General features: G+C 49.5%; 2 protein-coding genes across 5 annotated transcripts in view; both read left to right on the top strand.

The window, feature by feature from the left end:
* MIDEAS (mitotic deacetylase associated SANT domain protein) overlaps window positions 1–8,938 on the top strand; it is a 68,437-nt gene extending 59,499 nt beyond the window's left edge. For all 4 annotated transcript variants that reach the window (XM_047864189.1, XM_047864191.1, XM_047864190.1 and 1 more), the window contains 4 exons: window positions 806–955; window positions 2,534–2,746; window positions 4,704–4,900; window positions 5,298–8,938. In XM_047864189.1, coding sequence (XP_047720145.1) covers window positions 806–955; window positions 2,534–2,746; window positions 4,704–4,900; window positions 5,298–5,478 — 741 coding nt within the window. In that variant the 3' untranslated portion in view covers window positions 5,479–8,938. The remainder of the gene's footprint in view (window positions 1–805; window positions 956–2,533; window positions 2,747–4,703; window positions 4,901–5,297) is intronic.
* A 1,478-nt stretch (window positions 8,939–10,416) lies between these two features.
* On the top strand, window positions 10,417–12,264 carry PNMA1 (PNMA family member 1). Its single transcript, XM_047864196.1, has one exon. The coding sequence runs from the start codon at window positions 10,417–10,419 to the stop codon at window positions 11,476–11,478; it is 1,062 nt and encodes a 353-aa protein (XP_047720152.1). The 3' UTR covers window positions 11,479–12,264.
* Window positions 12,265–12,837: the final 573 nt, after the last annotated feature.

The following is a 12,837-nucleotide window of genomic DNA, read 5'->3' as shown; positions in this document are numbered from 1 at the left end:
TCGGTTGAGCATCCAACTCTTTTTTTTTTTTTTAATGTTTATTTATTTATTTTGAGAGAGCGAGAGCAGGGAAGGGGCAGAGAGAGAGAGAGAGAGAGAGAGACAGACAGACAGACAGAATCCCAAGCAGGTTCTGCATTGCCAGTGCAGAACCTGATGGGGGGCTCGAATCCATGAACTGTGAGATCATGACCTGAGCCAAAACCACGAGTCAAATGCTTAATCCATTGAGCCACCAGGGTGCCCCAAGTGACAAACTCTTGATTTCGGCTCAGGTCATGATCCCAGAATCTTGGATTGAGACCCATGTTGGGCTCTGTGCTCAGCATGACGCCTGCTTGAGATTCTCTCTCGCCGCCCCCCCCCCCCCCTTTCCCTATACCCCTCTCCCCTGCTCGTGCTCTCTTAAAAAAAAATTTTTTTAAAGGTATGTTACAGACTTGATCCAAATATCTCTTAAAAACAAGGTTATATATTCTTGCAAAACCATAATACTATTATCATACCCAAGAAATTTAAACTAATAATATTCTCTAATATGCAGTCCCTATTCAAATCTCCCCAATGGCTCCATGTGGTCCTTTTTGGCTTTTTTTTCCCCCTTCCTAATAGTGCTGAAGTGTTGTTTAATTGAATTAGTCAGTGGTTTGTTCAGAGAAGGCATTGGAGAGATGCTTGTATTTCTTGGGTTTCTTGGGTTTAGCGTTTGGGGAGGAGGGGACATGCATGGATGGGAAAGGCTGGAGAATCTTCAGGCAGATGAGCTGAGCCAGGAACTCTGACCTCAGTTTTGGCTTCAAATCAGATCCAGACCAAGACCGTGGCCCAATGCGTGGAATTCTACTACACCTACAAGAAGCAGGTGAAAATTGGTCGCAACGGGACGCTAACCTTCGGGGATGTGGATACAAGTGACGAGAAGTCGGCCCAGGAAGAGGTTGAAGTGGATATTAAGGTGACTCCCTTCCCAGCCTCAGCTGCTTAGAGTCCTGACTGTGTCTGGGGCCGACGGCTGAGTTGAGAGCCTGGGGCCAAGCTCTCTGGAAGCCCCTGGAGGGTAAAGAGAGCAAGGCAGTGTCCCTGACAGCCCCAAGGAGCTGATGTCCTGGGCACTGGACCTAGCCCTTTAGGTCCCCCTGTCTGTCTGTCAGCGTCAAGGTAATAATACATTGTGTTGATGCAGAACATTGGGGAATTTTCCCACAATATCTGCATGAGCACTGACCTCCTGTCTCCTCATAGCACACCTCTAATACTGTCGCCCTAACTTGAGGCATTCTTGTACAACCATCATGAATATGTTATCTCTGCATCCTACCACATGTCAACGTTACTGTTTCTACGACATCCGCATACCACCTGGGCTACTACTTCATATTTTTCTTTAAGTCAACTCGGTTTTTACTCAGAAGGGAAATGTTACGTCCCAATCATAAACAGAAAACCAGTACCGTTTGCCGTAGAAGGCACTAGCAAAAGTAAATATATATGAGCGTCAGTGTTGTTAAAATCCAGGTAGATACTGTTACCTGCCAGGGCTCTGAGTCTCAGACCTGACCTTTGGTTAATTAAGTCTGGGGGCTTATTCTGGGGAGTGTGCGACTCTTGATCTTGAGCTCGTGAGTTCGAGCCCCACGTTCAGTGTAGAGATTACTTAAAAATAAAATCTTTAAGGGGCACCTGGATGGCTCAGTCGGTGAAGCGTCCAGTTTAAGCTCAGGTTGTGATCTCGTGGTTTGTGAGTTCAAACCCCACGTCGGGCTCTGTGCTGACAGCTCGGAGCCTGGAACCTGCTTTGGATTCTGTGTCTCCCTCTCTCTCTCTGCCCCTCTCCTGCTTGCGCTCTCTCTCTCGCTCTCAAAAATAAATATTAAAAAAAAATCTGAATCACAGGAAAAATTATTAGGGAAGCATTAAATAGAGACAAGCAGAAGTTTCAAAAAAATCTCTAAAAAATAATAATAAAGTCTGGAGAAGTATAAAAGACACATTTAGACCTAACTCAAAACTTTATGTTTGACGTAATCAGGATAGAAAAGAGAATGCTATTTAATTCTGTGTCCACATATCCATCTAACATCATGTTGGGGTTATAACTCCATACTTGCTGACATGCTGCATGAAGACAGGGAGTGGTTTGGTCCCTCTTTTACAGACGGGGAAGTGGGTGGAGTTCCCAGAAGCATTACAAAGACAGTTTAGAACTGGAGCTAAGGCTGCTGTCTGCTCCTCCAGACCACCTTGCCGAAGGATGTGTCTGTCTCTTGGACTGGCATGCTCCCTTCCTGCCCCGAGCTCAATCTCAAGTGCTCAGTCTCTTCCTGAGGGCTTTCAGGGCTCAAGACTCCCTCTTCTTTCCCAGGCCGACTATCTGGGGGAGGAGATAGAATTATGTAGTGCAGGAGGCTGGCTGGGCCAGGCCAGGCAAGCAGGATGAGCAGGGACTAGTCGTCCCCGGCTGGGTCAGAATCGGAGCAGTATGGCTGTGTAACTAGAGCTCCAGGCTCACTGCCCTCATTCTTATCCCCCATAGACTTCCCAGAAGTTCCCAAGGATGCCTCTTCCCAGAAGAGAGTCTCCAAGTGAAGAGAGGCTGGAGCCCAAGAGAGAAGCAAAGGAGCCCAGGAAGGAGGGGGAGGAGGAAGTGCCAGAGATCCAGGAGAAGGGAGAGCAGGAAGAAGGGCGAGAGCGAAGCCGGAGGGCAGCGGCTGTCAAAGCCACACAGACACTACAGGCCAATGAGTCGGTAAGTGTGACCTCCACTAGGGGAGCCCAGGGCCAAGAGGAGGGCTGGAGCTGGGCCTGGGGGTGAGGGAGGGAGGGCAGAACAGGAACATGGTGATGATGATCATCGCCATAATGGCAGGAAATGTACTAAGTACCTTATGTTTTTAACTTATTTAATCCTCATAACCCTATGCGGTAGGTACTGTCATTATTCCCATTTTACAGATGAGGAAATGGAGGCCCCTAGATAAGACAGCTGGTAGGTAGCCTGACTCCAAAATTCTGCTCTCAAGTTTTTATACTATACTGCTTCTGTACCTGAGACTGAAGAAGAAGGCTTTGTGAAAACCCAAAAGGGGTGTGGGACGTGGCAGAAGCATCTATGAGTTGTAGCTGTGGCAGGCTCTCCATAAGAGAGCTGTGTCCCTGACAAGAATATCTGACAAGAATGAGCTGAAACATTGGGGTGCCTGAGTGGCTCAGTTGGTTAAGCTTTGGCTCAGGTCATGATCTAGTGGTTCGTGAGTTCCAGCCCCTTATTGGGCTCTGTGCTGTTGGTGTGGAGACTGCTTGGGATTCTCTCTCTTTCCCTTTCCCCCACTTGCATTCTCTCTCTCTCTCTCTCTCTCTCTCTCTCTCTCTCTCTCTCTCAAAATAAATAAACTTAAAAAAAAAAAAAAAGGGCTGAAACAATGAGAATAATAACAATGGCCCCTCTCATAGGTTCTCTGCAAAGTGCCTTCCTTTCCAGTATCTCATTAATTCCTCACAATAACCCCATAAAGTGTTAACCCCTACCTCAAAGATAGACGCAACTGAGTTCAGAGATGATATGTGACTTGCCTGAGTTCCTGCCTGCAGTCCTTGTAGTGAAGTCCTCTGTCCACCATATCATAGACCAAGAAACAAGACATACCACCAGAGGTGTTCCTTGTCAGGGAGATGTCCCCCCAAAGAGAGTAGGGATTACTATGAGAGCCTTACAAATTTTTTTGTGTGTTGTACACTTAGGCTTGCAGGAAGACTCCAGACTGTTTGCTTCCTTCTGAGCCTGGGCTGTGCTCTTTCTCCCAGAGCTGTGCTCTATGCGCAAGCTTCATCAAGTCCTGCTGACTTTTGGGAATACTTCCCTAGGAGGGTCAACCCCATGCATGTACTTATGACTCCTAGCGGCCATCTGAGGCTCCCCTAACCCAAGGCCTGTGATTCCTCCCAAGCGCCTCTCCAGGTCTGTTCCAGGTGTCCTCCACTCTCCATCATCTGCTTGGCATTTCTCGTGGTGACTCATGCTGTCTGTCCCTTTCACTAGATTTCAAGCTCCCTGAGAGCAGGGGCTCTTGTCTGTCCCCTCTGTATCCCCAGCATATGGCACCGTCACATGGATTTGAATCTGATTTATGGAATTAAGGCATAAATGGATGGACTAAATGACTGAAGACGTGAAAACATTAATTGAGACACCAAGACCCCCTTCAGATAGATGCATGGAGACGTCTTCTGGCAGCTTGGGCTGTCCCATGGGATTACTGTACCAACAGCTTTGTAAAGATACAGTTGGCCAGGGGCGCCTGGGTGGCTCAGTTGGTCCAGCGTCTGACTTTGGGTCCGGTTATGATCTCGTGGCTCTTGAGTCTGAGCTGTGCATCTGGCTCTGTGCTGACAGCTCAGAGCCTGGAGTCTGCTTCCGGTTCCATGTCTCCCTCTCTCTGCCCCTCCCCAGCTTGTGCTGTCTCTCTCTCTCTCTCTCTCTCTCTCTCAAAAATAAATAAACATTAAAAAAAAAAAAAGTTGGCCAAAGACCCAAATGGGCTGGCAAAAAGCAGTGAGTACCTTGTCACTGAAAGGATTCCAGCAGATTCTAGAGGACCGTTTGGCAGGAGCATCTGACCTTTAAGAGCCCCGTGTTCCTGAGATGCCAGAATTCAGGAACCTCTCTTCCCCAGATCTCTCACCTCTCCTTGTTTGATCCTCTCCAGGCCAATGACATCCTCATCCTCCGAAGCCATGAGTCTAACGCCCCTGGCTCTGCTGGTGGCCAAGCCTCAGAGAAGCCAAGAGAGGGGGCAGGGAAGTCACGGAGGGCACTACCTTTCTCGGAGAAGAAGAAAAAACCGGAGACATTTAACAAGACCCAGAACCAGGAGAACACTTTCCCTTGTAAAAAGTGTGGCAGGTAAGATGCTAGGCCCTGCCTCCCCGGGGACCCAGCAGGGTGGCCACGGCTGGGGGCCAGGAAGTGTGCTTTCCAGGGGAGCTTTCGCGTTGTCATCTGATTGGCTCCGAGGGTTTCTAGGGCAGTGACGTCACTTGGCAGCTCTTAGAGGAGGGGGTGACAGCACTGGATCCGGAACCCTTCAGTTCCCTAGGTGGAGGGGGGAGCGGGCCGTGTGGCCCAAGCCAGTCAGGCGGGGCCGGGGACCCGCCCGCCACACAGACGCACCCATGCACGGGCGCGCACACGCACACTGCCCAGACACACGCGCACCCGCACGCACGCTCTCTGGTCTGGTGGTCAGGGGGTGGGGGGTGGGGACGGCCCTCTTACTGGAGCCCCTCCTGCCCGGCTGCAGGGTGTTTTACAAGGTGAAGAGCCGCAGCGCCCACATGAAGAGCCACGCGGAACAGGAGAAGAAGGCTGCCGCCCTGAGGCAGAAGGAGAAGGAGGCCGCTGCCGCCGCGGCAACCGCAGCCGCCGCCTCTCCGCACCAGCCCGCGCTGCGCGAGGAGAGCGGCGCGGGTGAGAGGGGCTGACGCCGCCGGGGCTCAGGGGCCCGCCCCTCGCCCTGGACCCCCGGCCCTCCCTGCACCAGCCTGCCCAAGCTCCTGCGAGCACCCTGGAACCTCCAGAGGGAGAGAGGAGAGATCACGTGGACTTTTCTCTGAAGAACAAGACAATAAAATAAACGGCTCTTTTATTTATAAAGGCCCCAGGAGCAGTCGTCTAGGCTGCAGGATCCAGTTCTCTTTGCATTCTGTCTGTCAGAAGTAGTCCTTGCGCGTTCCTCCAACTGCACTGCGAAGGCCTCTGCTGGCTGGGGCTGCCCCTCCGGACGGGCTCCAGCGCCGCCACTGCTGCCTCCCACGTTGGGACCGCTGCTGCCGCGCAGCCTCTTCCGGTCCTCCTGGTTCCCCCTGCTCCCCCTCGGTCACCATGGAGAGCCAAGCAAGCACAAGCTCACCCTCCTTGCAGCATTATTCCCCGCCCCCCCCAGAGGACCTCAAAGGCTGCACAGGCCCTGCCCCAAGCCCCAAAAAGAGGAACTCCCCTGGAGGGATTGTGGTGGCCGTCTCCGAGAAGGAGCTCAGCCTGGTACCTGTGCTGTCCCCTACACGACAATGTCCAGGCCTAAGCTGCTCCGGTGACCCTGTCCTCAGGCCACCACCTATGGGAGAAAAGCTACCAGAATGCCTATAGGGCAGAGGACAGGTACCTGTCCCTTTGCTGCTTGCTAGCGGCCTGCTAGGGCTCTGAAGTTTTCTCAGATATTTGGGGAAGGGGCCAGTGTTGGGTCTCAAGCTCTCAGTCTGCTGGAAGGAAGGGAACTGTGCAGAGGGTGGAAGTTGTAGGGTTGGGCTGGAGAGAACTTTTGATAAGCCCTGGCTCTTCCTGCTTCCCACCTTTTTGCCAAACACTTTTGGTCCCCGAAGGCTGCTAAGGGGGGCTTATCCTGGGCCCAGCCTGTTCCCTCTTGCCGCAGGTTCCTTGCCTGCGTATGTCCTGCCCTTGGCAGCTGCTTCCTCACCCCATCCCACCTGGTCTAGCGTGGATATCCACCACCCAGCCCCCGGTCCTACATGCTGGAGATTTCTGGATCCTTCCCTGGGAGGGGGAGGTCTCCTAACCAGATTGGACAGGAGCCTTCATTCCTCGACTTGTGTCATTTGGGAGCTATTTATTTATTCTTAATATTTAATTTTTAACATCCTCTCAGGGACCAGGGGCCTCTTGCTTTCCAGAGGCCCAAGTGCATTTATCCCAAAATAAGGCACCTTCTTGGCATCCGCCCCCCCCCCCCCCCCCCATTCCTAAGACCGTAAGGTCCCTCACCTCATTGCTCTGGAAGCTGTTGCCAGTAGGAGTGATTAGTAGCACTGAAAGAGGGTGGAAAGGTGGAAGGTGTCACCAAAGCCACACAAAGACCAGCAGGAGCAAGGGAGATCAAAGGCAGTTCTTATTGCTACCTCTTCTCTGGCTGTATTTTCAGATTGCCTGAGGGGATTGACTGGAAGCCAGAATTCTAGTTCTGTTTCTAGTTTGAAGAAGCCATATTTGGCATGGAGTCACTGAAGTGAAGTGCTAGAAGGTTCCAGAGGCCTCCCTTGCCAGTCCCATAGAGGGCTGAGTTATTTTTCTGATCTTGCTACTCAAGTTTAGTTGTGTTAGAAGTTCTAAGTGAATGCAAGTATGTTGCAAGAATGCAGGTCAGCATGTTAGGAAGGAGCCAAAAATTCTACTCTCCTTACAAGATAGCCTAAAGGCGCCATGTTGGTAGCTAAGAGTGGGGAGGGAGTTTTGTTTCTAAACTATGCACTAACTGGTGTTTTTCAGCATTGATTTATGCATTAATATGGTTCTTCAGGACCCCAGATATGGGAGCAACATCTTTCTCCCCGCCAGACTCCAGGACCGCTACATAGATCTTCAACTTCCCAGTTAGTTTCCTCCAAAAGCTTCTACAAACTCAATGTCCCAAGATCGCAGAAATCTGGTATACCCTCCAGAAATAGAAGGGTAGCAAATTTAGGCTGTCTGCTAAATCACTTATGTAATAAGAGTGCCTTCGCAGCTTTGCCCCAAAGTGCTACTTATGTTTCCCAAGGTTTTTTTCTATTTAAATATAATTTAGTTTCAGGCCCCTCTGTGGACACATGGTAACAGGAACCTCCTTCGTTTAAAGTGATTCTCCTCTTCTAAGCTCATAGAAATCAGACTAGGTGAAATGTTGGTGGAGAGAATCAAGGTGGTACCTCTGTATTAATTCCACCAGACCCTGTATTTTAGAAGCGTTCATGCTCCAGGATGGATTTATATCTAGAATATAAGGTGAAAGTTAAAATGTTTAGAGGGCAGATGCAATTGTTCCAAGTGACCTGCCAATAAAGTAGGTGCAGCCATAGGAGCTGGGATAGGTATATCCTTTATGGTGCTTTCTCCCTGTGAACACATTAGGCTCGTCTTGTTTGTTTTTCTTCCTTTTTTCTTCTGTTCAGAGCTGTTTAAGAAGTTAAATGACAAACACCTCCAGCTTTATTATGCCCTCCCCACACCATTTCACATATTCATCTTCCAGTCTCCATCTACACTTCGCTAAGGGCATGAAATTAACCTAGTGCCTGTGTTCCAGACCAGTTTCTGAGGTCTCTTACCCACCCACGGAGTCTGTGCTTCAGTGCACTGGCCTCCATGCCTTCAGCAGCCCCCCTCACAGCTAAGGTACACCCTCATCCCTTCTGCCTCCCCACCTCCACCCCTGGCACAGAGGTCGTGTGCTGCTTATGTCTAAAAGAAATCCCCTATATTTAACTGCCTCAGTGACCTAACCTCTTTCTTCTCATGTGCCAGATGTTAAGATGAAGGAGGAATACAACACATACTCAAGCCTCAGCTGTTTAAATATATTTTCTCTGGGGCTCTCTTTTTTCGAGCGGTATTTATTACCAGACTAGCAAGCCTAACTCCTTAGGTTTACAGGAAGTATGCATATTTTTATAAAACAATTGTATGTCCTCCCCCTATTTTGCTGTGTTAATATTTGCCTCTAACAGTTTGCAGCTGTTTCACCTTTTCCTTGTTTGTCTCTAAGTTGAAGGCCTTGTTTGGAGGGGACAGCACAGGAACAGCCTTGACAGTCTGTAATTATTGTACAGATATTTTAATAGCATATAAATAAGTATATTCCTTTTATTTTGGGGAAAAAACATCAGACACTGCCTTTTGTGTGTTTGCTGCCTGTGGCACCCTTTTTTAAAGACTGTTACATATTAAAATAGTGTGTATATATATATATATATATATATTACCTCTTTTGCTGTACAGTTGTGATAGACCAGACTGAAGATTTTATTTTTTGTGTGCTTTTTATAAAAAAAAATAATAACACACTAAAGTAAATCTTGCGGATGTGATTGTAATGTACCTATGTAACTTATTTACTTTTGAATGTTCTTCTGTATCTTTAAACCTTTTATTAAATAAGGTTTTAAAAATTCAGAGTTGAAGGCTGTGTTCTTTTGGGGAGATTTTCACCATCTGGGATCTACTAAGTAGGCCTTGTTTTGCTTGCAGTGTATTACTTGACATTTGGAACCACAAGGATTCTCTTTTCATCAGGTCTTTGTCAGTGATGCCGGGATAGGAAAAATAACACGCTAGTGTTTGCCTGTTTGCAAAGATGACTGAATAGACACAGATCTTTTTACATAACTTTGGACAAGAAAAAGTCTCAACTCAGTGTCTCACACAAAAATATGTACACGGCACACTTCCAACGTGTTAGTTTCATTGACCTAAAGTATGGAGGGTGCAGAATGCCATCAGGTGGCACAGGGAAGTCGCGGGGCTAAAGATGGTATTTTCCTATGCAGCGGTAGGCCAAGTTTGCCTTGACGGATGCATTTTCAACAATATCACCTTAACTTCACTCCAGAATTGTATTACCTTTTAAACACGGTGCTTTGTTAGAAAAAAAAAAAAAAGAAATCCGGAAAACGTGAAAAAGGAAATGCGCCATCAAAATAACGCCTGGAGACCCTCGCTAGCCCCTTGGCAACCGCTCCACCCCGAGAACCACGGGAACTCGAGGAACTCTGGCAGTCAGGGCCACCGTTGCCATGGTTACGCTCCGCCACGGGGGCGGGGCGGAAGCAGCTCACTGGGCCTGCCCCGCTCCCCACTGCGGCAGTAACGCCTTCGCTGGCTGCGGATCCCAGGACCTGGCAGCGGAGCTGCGCCACACCGCCGCAGCCCGCCGCAGCCGGCGCACCGCCACTCCTGCCCGCCCTTGCCTCGCTTCCCCGTCCTCCTGGCGCCTCCGCTGCCCGTGGCGTCGTTCCTCGGCCACCTCGCCGCCTGGAGCCATCACTAGGTCTGCAAAGAAGCCACTTGCGGACTGGCCCCGCCGCCGCCGCGACCTCAGAACAATCTCTTCCTTCGGGGACTGCGCAGCCCTCGTCTGCAAAGCAGCCGCTCCTCGCCCAGCTGAAGGCCGGGCTCCGACCGCGAACGCCGGATCAACAGCGGGAGCAAGCAGCGGGTGCCCGACGCCCCAGCTGCCGAGAGGAAGCGGCCACGCCCCGCGACCACACCCCGGCGCCTCTTCAGCCCCGCGGCTCCAGGCTTCGCCACCCGCCGTCGCTCCTCGCCTTCTGCGCTGCGACACGACACCCTGCCTGCGGGTGGGAGACGCGGGCTGCAGACCCCGACCCGAGACGCAAGATGGCGGCGGACGCGTGACTGACTGCCAGAGCATCCCAGAGGCTTCGCTCGGAGAACCAGCCGAAGGACTGACTTTGCGGGGCAGCGAAAGGACAAGAGGAGGACTCTGGTGTCATTTGTTAATTGTGATCGCGTGAAGCTTGCCTCCCTCGGGCATCTTGGGGGGAGTGTCTGCTGCTGTCCTAAGTCCCAGAGCACAGGGAGCCACAGTCTAATCCTTATTTGTAGAGTTGGGGCCCTTGACAGTTGGGAAAATGGCGATGACACTGTTGGAAGACTGGTGCAGGGGGATGGATGTGAACTCCCAGAGAGCCCTGTTGGTCTGGGGAATCCCAGTGAACTGTGATGAGGCTGAAATCGAAGAGACCCTCCAGGCTGCGATGCCCCAGGTGCCCTATCGAGTACTTGGGAGAATGTTTTGGAGGGAAGAGAATGCAAAAGCAGCCTTGTTAGAGCTCACTGGCGCTGTCGATTACGCCGCGATCCCCAGGGAGATGCCGGGTAAAGGAGGGGTCTGGAAAGTGGTCTTTAAACCCCCGACTTCCGATGCTGAATTTTTAGAAAGGCTGCACCTCTTCCTGGCGAGGGAGGGGTGGACCGTGCAAGATGTTGCCCGCGTCCTTGGGTTTCAGAACCCTGCTCCGGCCCCAGGCCCAGATATGCCGGCAGAGATGCTAAACTATATTTTGGATAATGTTATTCAGCCTCTTGTTGAGTCCATATGGTACAAGAAGCTGACGCTGTTCTCTGGGAGGGACATCCCGGGGCCGGGGGAGGAGACCTTTGATCCCTGGCTGGAACACACTAATGAGGTCATAGAGGAGTGGCAGGTGTCTGATGTAGAAAAGAGGCGGCGGTTGATGGAGAGTCTTAGAGGCCCTGCCGCTGATGTCATCCGCATCCTCAAGACTAACAACCCTGCAATAACCACTGCTGAATGCCTGAAGGCCCTTGAGCAGGTGTTTGGGAGCGTCGAGAGCTCTAGGGATGCGCAGGTCAGATTTCTGAACACTTACCAGAACCCGGGAGAAAAGTTATCTGCATATGTCATTCGACTGGAGCCTCTTCTGCAGAAGGTGGTGGAGAAGGGGGCTATAGATAAAGATAACGTGAACCAGGCCCGCCTGGAGCAGGTTATTGCCGGGGCCAACCACAGCGGGGCCATCCGAAGGCAGCTGTGGCTGACGGGGGCTGCGGAAGGGCCTGCCCCTAACCTCTTCCAGTTGCTGGTGCAGATCCGAGAGGAGGAGGCCAAGGAGGAGGAGGAGGAGGCCGAGGCCGCCCTCCTGCAGTTAGGCCTGGAGGGGCACTTCTGAGGCCCAGGAAACCGGCTCTACTGCAGATCTAGATCACAGCTGCTTTCCTTGTCTCCATGCTATCTTACAGGTGTCTCTTAGTAAAGACTTAGCCATGTGCTGGGGGGGAGGGGGTTTGAGAGCAGGGAGGCAGCAGGCCTGGGTATTCATGTAACATTAGTACAATCGTGCAAATGAGCACCCTGAGCTACTTACTATTAAGTGAGTCGTACCTAGCTGCAATGCCAGGTAAAGACTTGTGCACCAGTGCTCAGTGCAAGCTGTCGTTGTGGCAATCATGAGTTGTAAAACATGTGAATTTGTGACACTTCCCATTGAGGTAATTAAGTGTGAAATTGCATGTTCTGATGTTTAGCGCAGAACCTGGCAAACACAAAAAGTGTGCAGTAAAAATGATGAGCCGCTATTACTAATATTGTGAATAGTTCTGTGTTTACAGTAAATTGTTCCTAATTTATATTAATGGAAAGAAATGTGACTTAATTAGATACTACTAGTTATTCAATCATACAAAGCAAATTTCTTATTTTTCATCTTGAAACGTCTGGATCAGTTTAATTGACAAGTGTTCTGAGACTATGGATTGGGGTGTTAGGAAACAATTCTAGAACTCTGTACAAGATACAGATATAAACTGCATGGGAAGGTTATAAAGAACCAGTTACAGTATCTAGTTCCCCACTTCAAGTCTCATTGAATAGCAGTTCTTGTTCATGCTGATTCTAAGTGTTCTAAATTTCAAGTTATCAAAATACATGTATATGAATAAAAATATTTTAAAAATTCTATTGTCTTGTTTTTCTGACACATATACAAAATTTAAGTGTAATTAAGCTCTATGTTCTCTTAGGAAGACTTCCCCATGCTGCTAAGAAAATCAGACTTCAATGATTTTATCTTTAAACTTCATGTCACACTATGCGAGTTTAAATTGCAGAACCTTTTGGTATTTTCAACTTTTGCATGTTTTCTACAAGGCAAGTGTTAGAAGGCTAAAAAGACCTACATAAATATTAACTTACTGTAAAATGTTAGAAAATCCTGAAATGGGGCTCAGGATGTCATCTAGCAATGCTTTCTCTCCCCTTTCTAAATCCTTTTTCGGCTAAAGGTGTTTATTTTGCTGAGGAATAATTCCTCAGCTTAAAATGAAGGTTTCAGATTTATAGCAGCCATTTGATATCAAGAGGGTACAAATAGGGAAACAGTTTAAAAACATGTTTGACCTCAGAGCTTTAGTGACCAAAGGTGTCTTGAGGTCCTAGTAAATCCAGAAGTGGTTACATGAGCATAAGAGTTCAGTGGGGTTTTCCCCTAGTAACAAGGCTTTAAAATTACAGCCAACCTATTTGACAATCA

This window comes from Prionailurus viverrinus, chromosome B3 (genome assembly GCF_022837055.1).
Source record: "Prionailurus viverrinus isolate Anna chromosome B3, UM_Priviv_1.0, whole genome shotgun sequence".
In the NCBI taxonomy this organism is placed as follows: domain Eukaryota; kingdom Metazoa; phylum Chordata; class Mammalia; order Carnivora; family Felidae; genus Prionailurus; species Prionailurus viverrinus.
Note: the sequence above shows the minus strand (reverse complement) of the source record. Positions and strands in the feature narration are given on the sequence as shown.

Excerpts from the sequence above, each read along its gene's own strand:
- PNMA1 (XM_047864196.1), top strand. The coding sequence starts at position 10,417 with ATGGCGATGACACTGTTGGAAGACTGGTGCAGGGGGATGGATGTGAAC.